Raw genomic sequence first — 14,359 nt, forward strand, 5'->3', positions numbered from 1 at the left:
TTTAGCCCTCGATGTTGTGCTGAGCTATGTCCGAACCCAAGATCAAGCTATCCCACACTCTATCGTTCTGGTGTGCTCCATGTGCCTATCCAATAACTGCTTGAAAGTTCCTAAAGTGCCCAACTCTACTATCACAGCAGGCAGTGCATTCCACACCCCAACCACTCTCTGTGTAAACAGCCTATCTTGGACATCCTTCCTGTATCCCCCACCCTAAACCTTATAGTTATGCCACCCAAGGAAATAGTCTCTGAACGTCCAATCATCTTATAAACTTTTATTAAGTCATCTCTCATCCTCCTCCGCTCTAAAGAGAAAAGCCCCAGCTCCCTCAGCCTTTCCATATAAGACCTGCCCTCCAAACCGGGCAGCATTCTGGTAAATCTCCAATGCTTCTACATCCTTCTTATAGTATTCCACCAATCTTGATGTCATCAGCAAATTTACTAACCCACCCTTCAGCCCACTCTTCCAAGTCACTGGTAAAAATCACAAATCGCAGAGGACCCAGCACTGATCTCTGTGGTATATCGCTGGTAACTGGTCTCTAGTCTGAAAATTTCCCTTCACCACCATCCTCTGTCTTCTATGAGACAGTAGTTCAGTTGAAAGCAGTATGTTTTTACTTTATGAATTGCAGCAATTTAAAGCATAATTTTGTACATGTAATACGAATAACCTGGTCTGAAATTTTATTCTACCATTTCTAACCTCCAGTGAGAAAGTAGTGCAGGGATATTTTTTAGCCTGCCACCAATTAGTTGCATTTTTCCAATGGCATTTTGATCTTATATGGGTTTTTCCCCTTTAGCAAAGATCTGAGGTAGTCCTAAGTTCAGTAAGAAGTCTCATAGCACCAGGTTAAAGTCCAACCAGTTTATTTGATAGTAAACCCACAAGGTTTTGGAAACACTGTTCCTTCGTCTGGTGTGTGGAAGGTTCTGATCAGAGAAGGGCATATAGAGGCACACACAGTTTACAGAATACTGAGAGCGTTGCCTAATGCTATCTCCACTCACATTGTCTGCATCTTTAAGACTTGAATAGCAGGTTAGCTGTAAAGACTCGCATTCTAATCAGTATTCTGTAAACTATATGTGCTTCTATATGCCCTTCTCCGATCAGAACTTTCCACATACCTGACGAAGGAACAGTGTTTCTGAAACCTTGAGGGTTTACTATCAAATTAACTGGTTGGACTTTAACCTGGTGTTGTGAGACTTTTTACTGTATTTATCCCAGTCCAACGCTGGCATCTCCACATCATGACTACCGTAGTCCCAAGTTGCCATGGTGACGAGTAGTCTGTTCAGATATGAAAAGATAACATAAGGGTGATTGGTTATGCAATGTGAATGATTTGTTTATGATAAAGTGGCAATGGTATTATTGTAGATGATGTTCACCGCTGAATACCATTGTGATGCTAGCACCTACCAAGAAGCATATTCAGGGGTAGTTGTGGAAGTTATCTGGCTACAATCAAAGTCTGTGATCAGCCCATCATCAACTATGAAATCCAGGAAGAAAAAAATTACATGGAGCTTGACTAGTGGAAGTTGGAAGTGTGTGAATGATTTTCAGTTGATACCAACATGGTCCTTGTATGATGGAAGCGATGGCCAAGGATATTGAGTGTAGTTTGCAGAGGGTTCAACATGTAATTCAAAAGAAATAACAAAGCTGGACTTGTGGGTTTCCAAAAGACGTACTTAATCGGAGATATACTTCTAAATAGATAAGATGGATTTCTTGTCTGAATTTGGGGATCCAGTTCTTCTACAAATTAAGCTGCGTACCCAATGCAATCTGAGCTCTGATTCAAAAATTGATGGCTAATGGTGTATTGAAATTCTTCGATGCTGAATAACTTCAGGTTCAACTGAGGCAGCAGCTTTGTGTTGCTCAGCACACGTAGCTGTGTTAGTTGAAAACAAGCATCTCTTAGCTCTGTATCCATGGCGCTATATATTATAGCCAGCTGCAACTTTGTTGGAAGACTGAGAATGCTTTTCATCCAAATTATTTGTCTGCTTACTTTGGGTTCAGAGATTTTTTTTTGTTTCTGAATTCTGTTGAATAAGGTGATCATGTTTCATTTCTTAATATTTGCTTTATTTGTGGAATGTCTGAAGTTGTTTATCATCACAGTTGAGGCTAGTTTCCAAAGAATTTCCACCACTATGCAGGATTTTGTTCTTTTTATAACTGTCAAGGTGGGACAAAATAATTTTATAAAATCAACAGTGGAATGGAAATAAGTGCAAGGGGTTGTTGGACGTACAAATGTTTAGTGCTGTAAATTCTAACCTAATTATGACCATGCTAAAATCAGACTTGTCGTTTTCTGCCACTCAGTAAACCTGATGTGTAAATTGTGCACCAGATGTCCAAGTTATTAACAGTTGATATCAACATGAACATTTATTCTTGATCTTGTGGTTTAGCTTTGAGTTATGTTCAAAGGCAATTCCTATATTTTAAAGGGGTGGAATTACATCAGAATGGCACGGTGGCACAATGGTTAGTACTGCTGCCTCACAACTGCAGGGACCTGGGTTCAATTCTCGACTTGGGTCACTGTGTGGAGTTTAAACATTCTTCCTATGTCTGTGTGGGCTTCAGCCGTATGCTCCGGTTTCTTCCCACAGTCCAAAGATGTGCAGGTTAGGTTGACTGGCCATGCTAAATTGCCCCTTGGTGTCCCGGGATGTGTAGGTTAGAGGAATTAGCGGGGTAAAAATGTGGAGTTACAGAAATAGAGCTCAAGTGGTATTGCTCTCGGTGCAGACTTGATGGGCTGAATGGCCTTCTCCTGTGCTGTAGGGTTCTATGATGACACGTGAAAGCCATCTTTTTTTAAAAGAAAAGGAAAGAAAATGTGTGTGAATGTTATGTACCTGATTTAATAATTCATTAGCATTTGGTTTACTTGAATTGTAGTAAACACAATATGTGCATGCTCCATGGAAGTTAATTGGGCATTGCTAATTCTGCAAAAATTCCATGAATTAAATGGTGTTTGTCGATTGATGTAAAATCTCTAAAACTGATGGTTTGTAATTTTTTTGCTATCCATTTTCTTTTTGCCTCAATACCTTTAAAGCTGGTACCTTGCTCAATTGGTGAATCCTTCTGGGGGCGAGATGTCAATGTAAACTGATTTGCTTAACAAAAAGGGAAGGCCCTCATAACCAGAACTGATTCTGCCTGTGATCAGCATCTAGAAATGCACTTTATATCATGAATCAGTGCTTCAAAATATAAATCAATTTGGAGTGGATTGCTTCATACACTTCCCCTCCCCTTTCACTTTCCTGCCTTCTAGCTCAGGATGCAGAGACCAAATATTGTACCCCTACTGCTGGTATAAATGGAACTTTCCTGAATTGTATGGTTCAGATCCACATTATACTTTTAGACGAATAGTTAAGAACCAAGCAAAATAATTAGTTTCTTGGAAAAGACCTGATCATGATTTGGAAACATTGCATTTTAAAGTAGGGAAGCTGACCACTTGGAACATGCATTGGCTAAGATGTAATTATTATGAGACGACAAAACGACAATTAATTCTATCAACCTGTCTGTTTTGGTCAGTAATGTTTGAGTATATTTCTTTGTGTGTGCAGACAATTCTCCAGAATCTAGGAGTTGGAAGTAAACATCAACTAACAGGATATCAAAAAGTGTATAAAATTTTTGGGGGTGATTTTCTTATTTCATTTCCAGCTCTATCTCACCACCACCACTCTTGACTCCTCCACCGTCTCTAAATTATGCTTGTCTGGCATCCAGTCCCAGAAGAATAGAAGCGTTCCGCAGTTAAGTATTATGAAGATCTAAACCATTGACGTGGTCTTTGTTTAAAAACTCCATTCCCTAACCTCCAATTCCATCCCTCTACATTGGAACAAAGGTTGAACAAGTCTTTCATAATCTTGATGACCATGTTTGAACTGGTAGTGAGCTTTTGACTACATAGCAATGCTATCAATAAAGTCATCTGTTTTCAACTCTAACATTACCTGCCCTTGTCTTGGCTCATCTGCTGCTAAAACTGTCTTCCATGCTTTTGTTACCTCCTATACTCGGTTATTTCGACACACTGTTGGCCTCCCACGCTGTACCTTCATAAACTAGAAGCCATCCAAAACTTTGCTGTTGTATCCTTAATCACACCAAATCCCATTGCTCTAATGTTCTCTGACTCCTAGTTAAGCAATGGCTCAATTTTAGAATCCTTGTCTTTATTTTCAAATCCCTCCATGGCATTGTCCCTTCCAATCTCTAATCTCCGCCAACTGTACAACCTTCTGAGATGTCTGCGCTATTCTAATTCCAGCTTCTTGAGCATTCCTTATTGGTGTCAGTGCCTTCAACTGCAAAGACTCTAAGTTTTAGAGTTCCCTCCCTTTAAACCACCCCCCCCCCCTCTTTTTAAGAAGTTCCTTCAAACATATCTTTGACCAAGCCTTTAGTAATTGCCTTATTATCTCCTTGGTGTTAAATCATACATTATAATGCACTTGTGAAGTAGCTTGGGATGTTTTGCTGCATTACAGGTGCTATATTAATTGTTTGTTTTGGGTTGCCTTTGATCTTCAGCTGATTGGGACTGCATCCTATTTTCAGGCAGTATACTGCTTTGTTTAAATAGATTATTAAATACTGTGCAAAACCTGAGGACATCTTCCTCTAGGACATCCTCTCTTGTCCTGAGTAACAAAGCATATAACTTGCATTCAGTATTTCCCTGCAATCGCATGGAGACTAGGAACACAATATGAGGAGTTTTCTACCAAATTTGTGGCATGCAAGGAGATGCCCCTTCTTAAAATTTTAAGAAATAGGTTAATTCACAATTTTGAACATTCATTCTTCAGAGCAGTCTTTGTTTCTTTCCTCCCCTATTTGATTACATTGCCTATATATATTGTCAAACTGCAATCTTTGGCCTCATTAAAACCTGCCATTACAATGTTTCAAATTTGCAGTTAGTGGCCAAATAATAGCTCTCACCAGTGACTGTTAAGAAAGTTACCCTCAAAGATTTGGTGATCTCTCTGATGTGGTTTTCACTTTTTCCAATGTCAGTTTGAAATTTGAGCCAAATTAAGGTGATCTTTTGACATCCAGCAAGCTTAACAATCAAGGAAGGTAAATGGCCAATGACATTGAAGTATTCTCTCAGACAGCAAACCAGAAAGTTAAAGACATGGATTATCTTTCACTTTGTAGAGCACATAGAGATCAATAAAGATTGTGACATACATAATTTAGATCAGAAGCTAAATTATTTTAAACATTTTGAAAAAACTTATTGGAAGTGGAGGCGTTTTCATCAAAATAGTGAAATTTGACATTACAGAAAAATAAAATTAGTTTTTCAAGGCTAATGAAGTTGTTGAGCACTAACTATCAACTTGCCATTTTGGAAGAAAAAAGTTTCACCTCATTTTAGTAAGGTTTGATTTCTTCACTGATTTTTACAGTGAGATTAACAGAAATTGAAATTCTGGGTCAGTTCACCGATTTTACAGTTGATTATCATATATGATGACTTAAACAACACACCCAATGCAATCTCTGGATTTCCATGTTTAAGCTCCACCTGTGTGTACTCCAGAAGTTGCTGTCAGTTTCAGAGAATTAATGATTATGAACACTATTAACCCAAAATCCAAGCTATTGAAATCCTAAAATAATCCTGAATGCTGAAAATGTTCTGAAGATTAATTATCATCTAAAAGGGGATGCAATTGACTTTTATTACATAATGTTTCATGATCATTACTACCATACAATCAAGGCTATTAAAATCCTAAAATAACAGCTTTGATTATGAATGCTGAAACTGTTCTGAGAATAATTAGCATTTGAAAGAGGATGAAGTTAACATTTGTTGCATAACTAGAGAGTACCTTTCACAGGTGAGAGAAACATGGAGGTTATTTTGTGTACAACTGAATACTCATGGAACCAAATTGCCACACTATATTTGGGAGAAAGGTAAAGTTGGTATTATAAATATTATTTAAGTTAATATGAATACAGCTTTTACCTGAATATTGAAATAGTTTGTTTGGAATTTCATAGTGTTCCTTGTTGTATATCTAGAGAAATTATGATTTTGCCTTGTAAAGATGTGGTTAACCCTTTTTGGATGGTAACTGAAACTGTAGGAACAAAATGTGACTATGACATTATCCCACACAACTCTGAACAAAATAGTGAAAGCAGCTGTTCTGCTTGTACAATGTAAAAGAGACAGGCATATGACCAAATTTTTCATTCTTTGCAGAAATTTTATAATATATTTTTGATCTTAGCTAGTTTAACTTTGAGTTCATAGAATCCTGCAGTGCAGAAGGAGGCCATTTGGCCCATTGAGTCTGCACCGACCATAGCCCCAACCAGGCCATATCCCCATTTACCCTAGTTAGGCCCCCTGACACTTAAGGGGCAATTTAGCATGGCCAATCCACTTGCACACTTTGGACTGTGGGAGGAAAAAGGAGGAAACCCACACAGACGTGGGGAGAATGTACAAACTCTACACAGACGTTGACCCAAGCCGGGAATGGAACTTGGGTCCCTGGCATTGAGGCAGCAGTGCGCACCACTGCCATGGTGTTGCTCACACGGTGCTGCCTACCATGCCGCCACCACATTTGATCTGGTAACATACTTAAATGTAGTTTTTAAAAGCAGTTTAAAAAATTGAATTCATTCTAAGTAAATACTTTATGGTTTGCAGTGGAAAGTAATTTAAAGACATGTTGCTTGGTGGTCTAATTAGTTTTTCAGTTGTCTGATATCAGATTGAAAGTATCACAAGTGTTTTTATTTCTGAAGTACTTCAGTCTTATCTGTTTAAGGTGCAAACCCATGCAGTTTTCCTTGACATTTTGTTTTCTTTTTCAGATATGTTTTCCTGTTTTGGTGCCTTGGAATTGATGAAAAAGCAAAATTATAAGGGACTATTTTGAACATCTGGATCAGTAATATCATAGTGATATTTCAAAATGATAGGCAAATTAAAACAGAACTTACTATTAGCATGTTTAGTAATCAGCTCACTAACTGTGTTTTATCTTGGCCGTTATGCAATAGAATGCCACCACAGAGTAGAAGAGCATACCCAGCAGCATCCAAATGTTCTAGATAGTGGCAGATCATTGAGTTACATTTCAAAACCTGGATTCAAAAACAGTTCAAATAAACTTGTTTACAACAAAGACATGCCATTAATATTTATTGGAGGAGTACCAAGAAGTGGCACCACACTCATGAGAGCCATGCTCGATGCCCATCCAGATGTTCGCTGTGGGGAAGAAACCCGGGTTATTCCTAGAATTCTTGCAATGAAGCAAATGTGGAGCAGATCAGGGAGAGAAAAGCAGCGATTGGATGAAGCTGGTGTTACAGATGAGGTGCTGGACTCAGCCATGCAAGCCTTTTTATTAGAAATTATTGTTAAACATGGAGAACCTGCTACATACTTGTGCAATAAAGATCCATTTGCTCTCAAATCATTGACTTACTTAAGTAAAATTTTTCCCAATGCCAAATTTATTCTAATGATACGGGATGGGCGTGCTTCAGTACATTCCATGATTACTCGGAAAGTTACCATAGCAGGATTTGACCTCAGTAGTTACAGAGACTGCCTGACCAAATGGAACCGTGCCATTGAGACCATGTATAACCAATGTTTGGAGACTGGATTTAATAAGTGTTTACCAGTACATTATGAACAACTTGTTTTGCATCCTGAAACTTGGATGAAGAACGTTCTAAAGTTCCTAGGTGTGCCTTGGAATAAAGCAGTGTTGCATCATGAAGAAATGATAGGGAAAGCAGGAGGTGTTTCTCTTTCTAAGTAAGTTTACATTTACATTTTCCGTGTTCATGTGTTGTCTAAAAAGTAATTTACAGAACTGTAATCTCATTTTATAACCAGCAAAAACATTTGATAGACCCCCTGCTTATGGTACTTGTGGTTACTAGAGTACTATTAAGAAATGTTCAAAGATTTAGGAATCATATTGTAAACCTGCCCTATTATTTAATTTTTCCAATATATCTGAAGTTGTTTGCTTTTAAGGCACAAAACACTATTTCACATGATGTTTCTGGTAATACTTTTGCTGGACTTGTCCTTGGGTCCTGAATTTGATTAAATAGTTTGCAACGTGAGGCTCTTTTTGTATTGATCTTAACTGGAGCTGATCTTAAACATAAATTATATCATCTGAATAAATGTGATCATTCAAACCTACTGGGTGTTTCTCAAGAAAGGACTCATCAGCATAACGGCCCAATTTTTTTAAAAAACTTACTATCTCAGACTTTGTCTGGTTTGCATAAATATGTTCCAATCCTGCTCAGAGCACTTAACCCTTTGGGAGCAAAATTTTAACTTCAGTAATATTTTTATTGAAATATTTACTTAGTTTGTAGGGGCCATTGAATAGGAAGCTGGTTGTCAAGTTATTTGGAAGTCCTTTTGGCCATTTCAGTCAATGGTTAAGAGACAACTTACGAGAATGAGAAACAATGCATATATAACATACAGCATTCAGTGCTTCTGAACATGTAGCCTTCAAAGAAATTATCAAATGTAGAGATCACAGACAGGTGAAGGGGTTCTAAACTGAAGTGGCACAAAGGTAAAGAATGTTAAAACATACCAAGATCTTCCTGAAGCAAAATTGTGAAATTCCACAGTGGGGCTATCCTGTTTACACCCAAGTTGAAAGTTTTTTTTTCAATATTCCTCTCTCTCAGTGCTGCTATCTCATTCATCTGAGATAGCAGTTTGTGGGATATTGTGCACAAAATCACTGTCACGTTTTTTTTTGAACTAATTTGTGTGAAGCAGTTTGGGGTTGTCTGGCAAGTTATAGTGCTATTTAAATGCATTTTTTCAAGGAGTGGTCAACTTGAGAAAATGATTCAGAAGACAGTAGACAAATGTTATCAATTGAGGATATCTGCAAAGCAGCAGGATCTTTTCAGTACAATTCGTTTTACTCCTTGGTTTTAAGAACTGAACTATGACCAAATAACAGCAAAAGCCATTTTATAGTACCTGCCCTGAGTATTGACAGGTCAGGTAATGAAACACGTGACGCCAGTAAACTTCTACAAAAATTTCAGCACAAATTGAAGAGCACAGAATTTATAGAACAGTCTCCAGTTGCATTTTTGAACTTGATTTGAGTACTATACCAGGACAAACACCTCTATTATCACTGAAATGACACTCCAAGTTACTACATCGACTGAAAGCTATTTGGAATTTTTCTGATGTGAAAGGCAGTATATAAATGCAAGTCCTCTATGGGTTATATGCAATTTTAAAGGCAGATTCCACAATAAGCTTCTGACAGAGCTGCACCCCACAGCCAACCACCCTGAAAATAGCAGTGAAGTTGAAGTTCATAAGATGTGCCACAGATGAGTCACGGTATACTGGAATGAATTGCATTTTTGAGAAAATGTGTAATGTACTTGCTGCATGCACATAATCAGATCTCAGCACTGTGTACCAGTGAACTATGGCCTGAGCAAAGGAGGGGAAAAATCGGCCAAAGTCAAATTCCTAATCATTATCCGGTGCTGGAAAGTATGCATGTTTGATCAGTGAGGATTGACTGTGACGTCAAACTTCTCTTGGTTAAATAGTTGACTTAATGTTTGCTAAGGACCATGCACCAAAATCGCTACATGATAGTAGTGGAATAGCATCTATGCATAGACCATCACTTTAAGGAAGGGAGAATACTTCTAGGAAGGTGTTGTTATTAAATTGAATATGATGTAATTAAAATCTTACCTGAGACCAAGTAATGTCTATTGTGTGACTGTTTTACTTGGTGTCAGAACACTAACATGCATTTCCGTGACCAATCCAGTACAGCAAATGAATGAGCAAGAGACAAAAGAGGGCACTGCTGTCAAAACTGGAAAACAAGCTGAAATATTTTGTATTTGGTAGATTAAACCTTTTGGGGATTGTAAATGGAGAGAAGCTTTAAAGTCACAGCAAGGATACTCCAGAGGAGAGGCGTCAAAACATTTGTGAAATCCAAGCCAGTGGTTGGAGCTACAAACTTGCATTTGTAAGGGTTGGAGAAAACGTTTTGTAAGACACTTTTAACTGCAAGGTGATTAGCAATAGTTGTAACTTGCAGAGGTCAAGCATGAAGACTCCATGCTTAATATTGATGTGATGCTGTCAGTGTTTTTACATCCTGCCTCACTTGCGGTATTAATGCCACTTGCACCATTTATTATGAAATAAATATATATCGTAAAGAAAAACATTCCTCACTATTGCAATTCCAATCCACTCTGAACAAAGTGGAAAAGATGTTGTTTTCAGATACAAATGTCACGGCTTCAAGGAAAGCACAAAGGAGCAGCAGGGCTTTGGAGCACAAACAGCAGATTGGTAGTCTGAGCAGGAAAGAGGAAACAGTTCATACCATAGAGGAGCAACAGTACCACCTCTTGGTCAGACACTTGCAACTACAATGTGTATGGATATTCTGACATAAAAATATGACCCAGAAATCATACTTATGGGCAGGAACTATTTGCCATAGGAAAATTTGACTTAATTACATCTTAAATAAGTTCTGTGTTTACCAATCAAAATTGAGTGGTTTTGCTAGTATGTCTGACTGTTTTGCATTTCATGAAGCTAAAATTCCTCAGTGCAGTTCAGTGGTAATCGACTATCTGATTATAGATATTGCAGATTCCATGAATATTAGGTGCCCAGATAATGGGGTAATATGATTTTTTTGTTACCCTGAATATGTACAAAATCTGGTCTATGATTTCTAGTGTTTGACATTTTCCTCAAAAGAGAAAATGTGCAGAAGGAAAAAAAGTTGACTATATTAAATGTATAGAAACACATGAACTCATTCACTAAATATTTCTTCTGTATCAGTGGTGCTTTTTTGATCCTAATGGAGAGGTACTGTACCAAGTAGTTCCAGATGCCTAACTAAGCTGGTGAAAAATGTTCACTTCCTCAGCACTAATATCCTCAAAAAAAATCTAATGTGGTTAAGGAACAAACAGTTCTTGAAGTTTTAATGAAATAGTTCCTTGGAAAGTAGTCTCACGAGCCTAATTGTTGTTGTAAAGCATTTAAAAATTGGTGATTGAGCAATAGACAAGCAGTTTAAGGGGTTTAAATTTGATTTTTCGCCCCATGGGTGGTTTGTTCCAATTATACAGAGCATTGATGAGACCACATCTTGAATATTGTGTTCAAGTTTTGGTCTCCTTGTTTAAGGATGTATGTAATTGTGTTGGAGGCAGTTCAGTGGAGGTCTGCAAGATTGATACCTGGATTGACTGTGAAAAGTTGGACAGACTGGGCATGCTTCCATTGGAGACCAGAAGAATGGGGATGGGGGAGCAACTTGATTGAAATATAGAAGATTCTGAATGATTTTTGACAAGTTATATGCGGAAAGAATGTTTCCTCTTATGGGTGAGCCCAGAACTAGGGGACACTTTCAAAATTGGGAGTTGCATTAGATGAGAATATTTTTGGGGGTTGTGTGACTTTGTAACTCTTTGCCATAGAGATAAATTCTTGTTAGTCAAGGGAATTGAAGGCAGTAGATGGGAATGTAAAACTTGAAGTGCAAACAGATCAGCCATGATCTTATCAAATGGTGGAGCAGCTTGAGGGTGGACTGGTCTACTTCTCTTATTTCATGTGTAAAATACCTCTAAAATAGTAGAATTTATGTCTGAGTTATTTTGTTAAAAGGAGCTGGCACCTAGTCGTGATATAATAGGTTTTGTAGTATAACTTTCCTTTTTAATGGACACAAGGAACCTTAAAGTCTGCCAAACATCACCCAATTTTTTTTTACAACAGCAATGTTGGTCAAGCTCCTGGAAGGCTCCGAGGCAGATGGACATACCCATATACATGTGAAGATATTTAAAACTCAATGCGTATTTCCACAATAGTAAACTAACTCATTGACTGGCCATGTGAATACCTCTTTCCTACCTTACCAAACATAGAAGAATGAGAACCTTCAAATTAACAGTGGAGATGTTTAAAAGGTTAATTATTTCAGGCAAAAGGGAATTAATAGGATTACTCTCCAGACCTAGGACAACCCAATACCCAATATGGAAGCCTGATACGCAGGTTTGGGATAGCAGCCATTTTAAGTTTTAAGTCTGACTTAGAACAGCCATTTTGTGCAGAGCCCCAAGGAGGACTCAGATCTCATCCGAGAAGGTTCTTGGCCAAGGGAGGCAAACAGGAAGGCTTCAGAAATCAATTGCTGTTCTGTCAAAAGACTTCAGCAAACTGCAAGTGTTGTAACCGCAGAAGTAGTGAGGAATAAGAAACTTTGCTCTCCCTGAAACCTACAAAGGCAATTTCTGACTATTTGCTGGTAAAAGCCATAACAGTTGCTAAATTCTTCAATTGCAACCTTTCACCACAGTAAAAACAGTTCAACTGCAATACCCAAACTACATAGTCATCCTATAGACTGAAATTAATTTCTTCTTTTAAAGTATTATTTATCCTTTACCTGCATTTAATCTTGTTTGTTTATAGTCATTAACTTTATTACTTATCACAGTAATTTTGTGATAAATTAATCTTTATATGTCATTTAGACAAATGTTCTACTAGTTATTTTTCAATTAAATTACACACTGTTTGAAGGGAACTGCAAACATAGACACACATATTCTTGGTTCATGGACCACTTTGAGCCAATGCCTTTTATGTGTGTGCTCCTTTCACGACCAGTTGTTGTACTCACACTGGTTTTGTTGTAAACCAATATTACCTAACTGAAATGGCTGCTGAACTTAGCAGATCTTTATATTAAGAACATGGAGACCTGGGTTTTCTGTACAGAGACAAATGAGTTACAGGTGTGATGAATTTATGCAAAGCATTAGTTATACAGTACTATTGCAGTATTGTGTATAGTTCTGAGAGTTCAATCTAAGTATATTGGAGCCAGGAAGAAAAGGTACAATGAAGATTTAGCAAAATGACCATATAGGAACGAGAGCTTGAAATTATCAGAGCCCCAAAATGTGTGAGTATTTTGAGGTTGGAAGAAGTTAAAGGTTTTTGAAGAATATAAAACTCAGTGCATGTTCTATAACAAGGAAGAAAATTCAAAATTTTATACACTGCATTTGTAACCATTTCGGTAACTAAAGTTGAAATATTTTAAATTTTACAGGGTTGAAAGGTCTACTGATCAAGTCATCAAACCAGTCAATGTTGAAGCCTTGACAAAATGGGTGGGAAAAATTCCACACGAGGTAGTTCGTGAAATGCCAGTGATTGCTCCTATGTTAGCAAAGCTTGGATATGATCCATATGCAAATCCACCCAATTATGGAAAACCAGACCCAGCAGTTATTGAAAACACTAAAAGGGTAGGTGTAAGAGTTTAAGTATCTGGACCATCCTTCTCAAACACCTGAGTTTGTGATTACCCCTGCAGAGAGTATTGAAGAAAATATTCAGTTATTGCCTGGCCTGCTGGTGACAGATGAGTTCAATCATTTCCATTTGTTGTTTTTGCTTCTGTTCTATCCCCAGTAATCAGTGTTTACAGTAATCTGCTATTTTCTGAATTAAGTGTTTAAAATGAAAAATAAGTTGGCTTAAGGGAGTAAATGCAATGTTTTTTAATTTGTGCGTGTATATAAAACCAAAGATTTGCAAATAATCTTAGTCGTAATAATCCTGTATTGAGAAACTGAATTTTGTATTGAAGGAAACTTTGCTTCCTTTTTGTAGCAAATTCTGGTTATTTAAAAAAAATCCTTGTGTCAGGGTTGAACTGAGGATTCTAAATAACACACAAATGTATTTTGTGTGCAGAGAATTGTTACAAGAGAGCTGTACAAATTAGGTTTTTCCTAGCCTCTAATGCTTTATAAAATTAAAAGCTATCAGATAATTACAACATTTTTTGAAATGTTCCAGTTCTAAAGTATAAGTGATGCAAAACTGTCCACCTTCGAGGAAGGCTGTGATTTACGTTAGTTTAAGTGTAGTATTGAGTATTTGGGAAACAGTGTCCAGCAATAGGTAACCAACTTCATTTCACTGTGGACCTGAGCAGCTTGTCTTGAATGTGCCACAATTTTTTTCCAGTTTGTATTATTTTAAATGTGTTGATGAGCTACTCTCAAAAAAAAGTAAACCTTAAAAATCCAGGAAATATGTAGAAATTCGGGATTGCAACAGCTCCAATCTTCTTACTTTACCATGATTTTTTTTAAGCCTCCTGATAAATGTAGGAATATTATTTAAATTTTTTAA

General features: G+C 37.4%; 1 protein-coding gene across 3 annotated transcripts in view; it reads left to right on the top strand.

The window, feature by feature from the left end:
- Positions 1 to 14,359, top strand: part of LOC145357326 (protein-tyrosine sulfotransferase 1-like) — a 65,602-nt gene that overhangs the window by 18,939 nt on the left and 32,304 nt on the right. For 2 of the 3 annotated variants that reach the window (XM_080210569.1, XM_080210571.1), the window contains exons 2-3: positions 6,928 to 7,885; positions 13,266 to 13,464. In XM_080210569.1, coding sequence (XP_080066695.1) covers positions 7,029 to 7,885; positions 13,266 to 13,464 — 1,056 coding nt within the window. In that variant the 5' untranslated portion in view covers positions 6,928 to 7,028. Of the gene's footprint in view, positions 1 to 3,731; positions 3,825 to 6,927; positions 7,886 to 13,265; positions 13,465 to 14,359 lie in introns of those variants that run through there. The other variant, XM_080210570.1, reaches the window with a different exon arrangement.

This window comes from Carcharhinus amblyrhynchos, chromosome 23 (genome assembly GCF_965287045.1).
Source record: "Carcharhinus amblyrhynchos chromosome 23, sCarAmb.v2.hapA, whole genome shotgun sequence".
Classification (NCBI taxonomy): domain Eukaryota; kingdom Metazoa; phylum Chordata; class Chondrichthyes; order Carcharhiniformes; family Carcharhinidae; genus Carcharhinus; species Carcharhinus amblyrhynchos.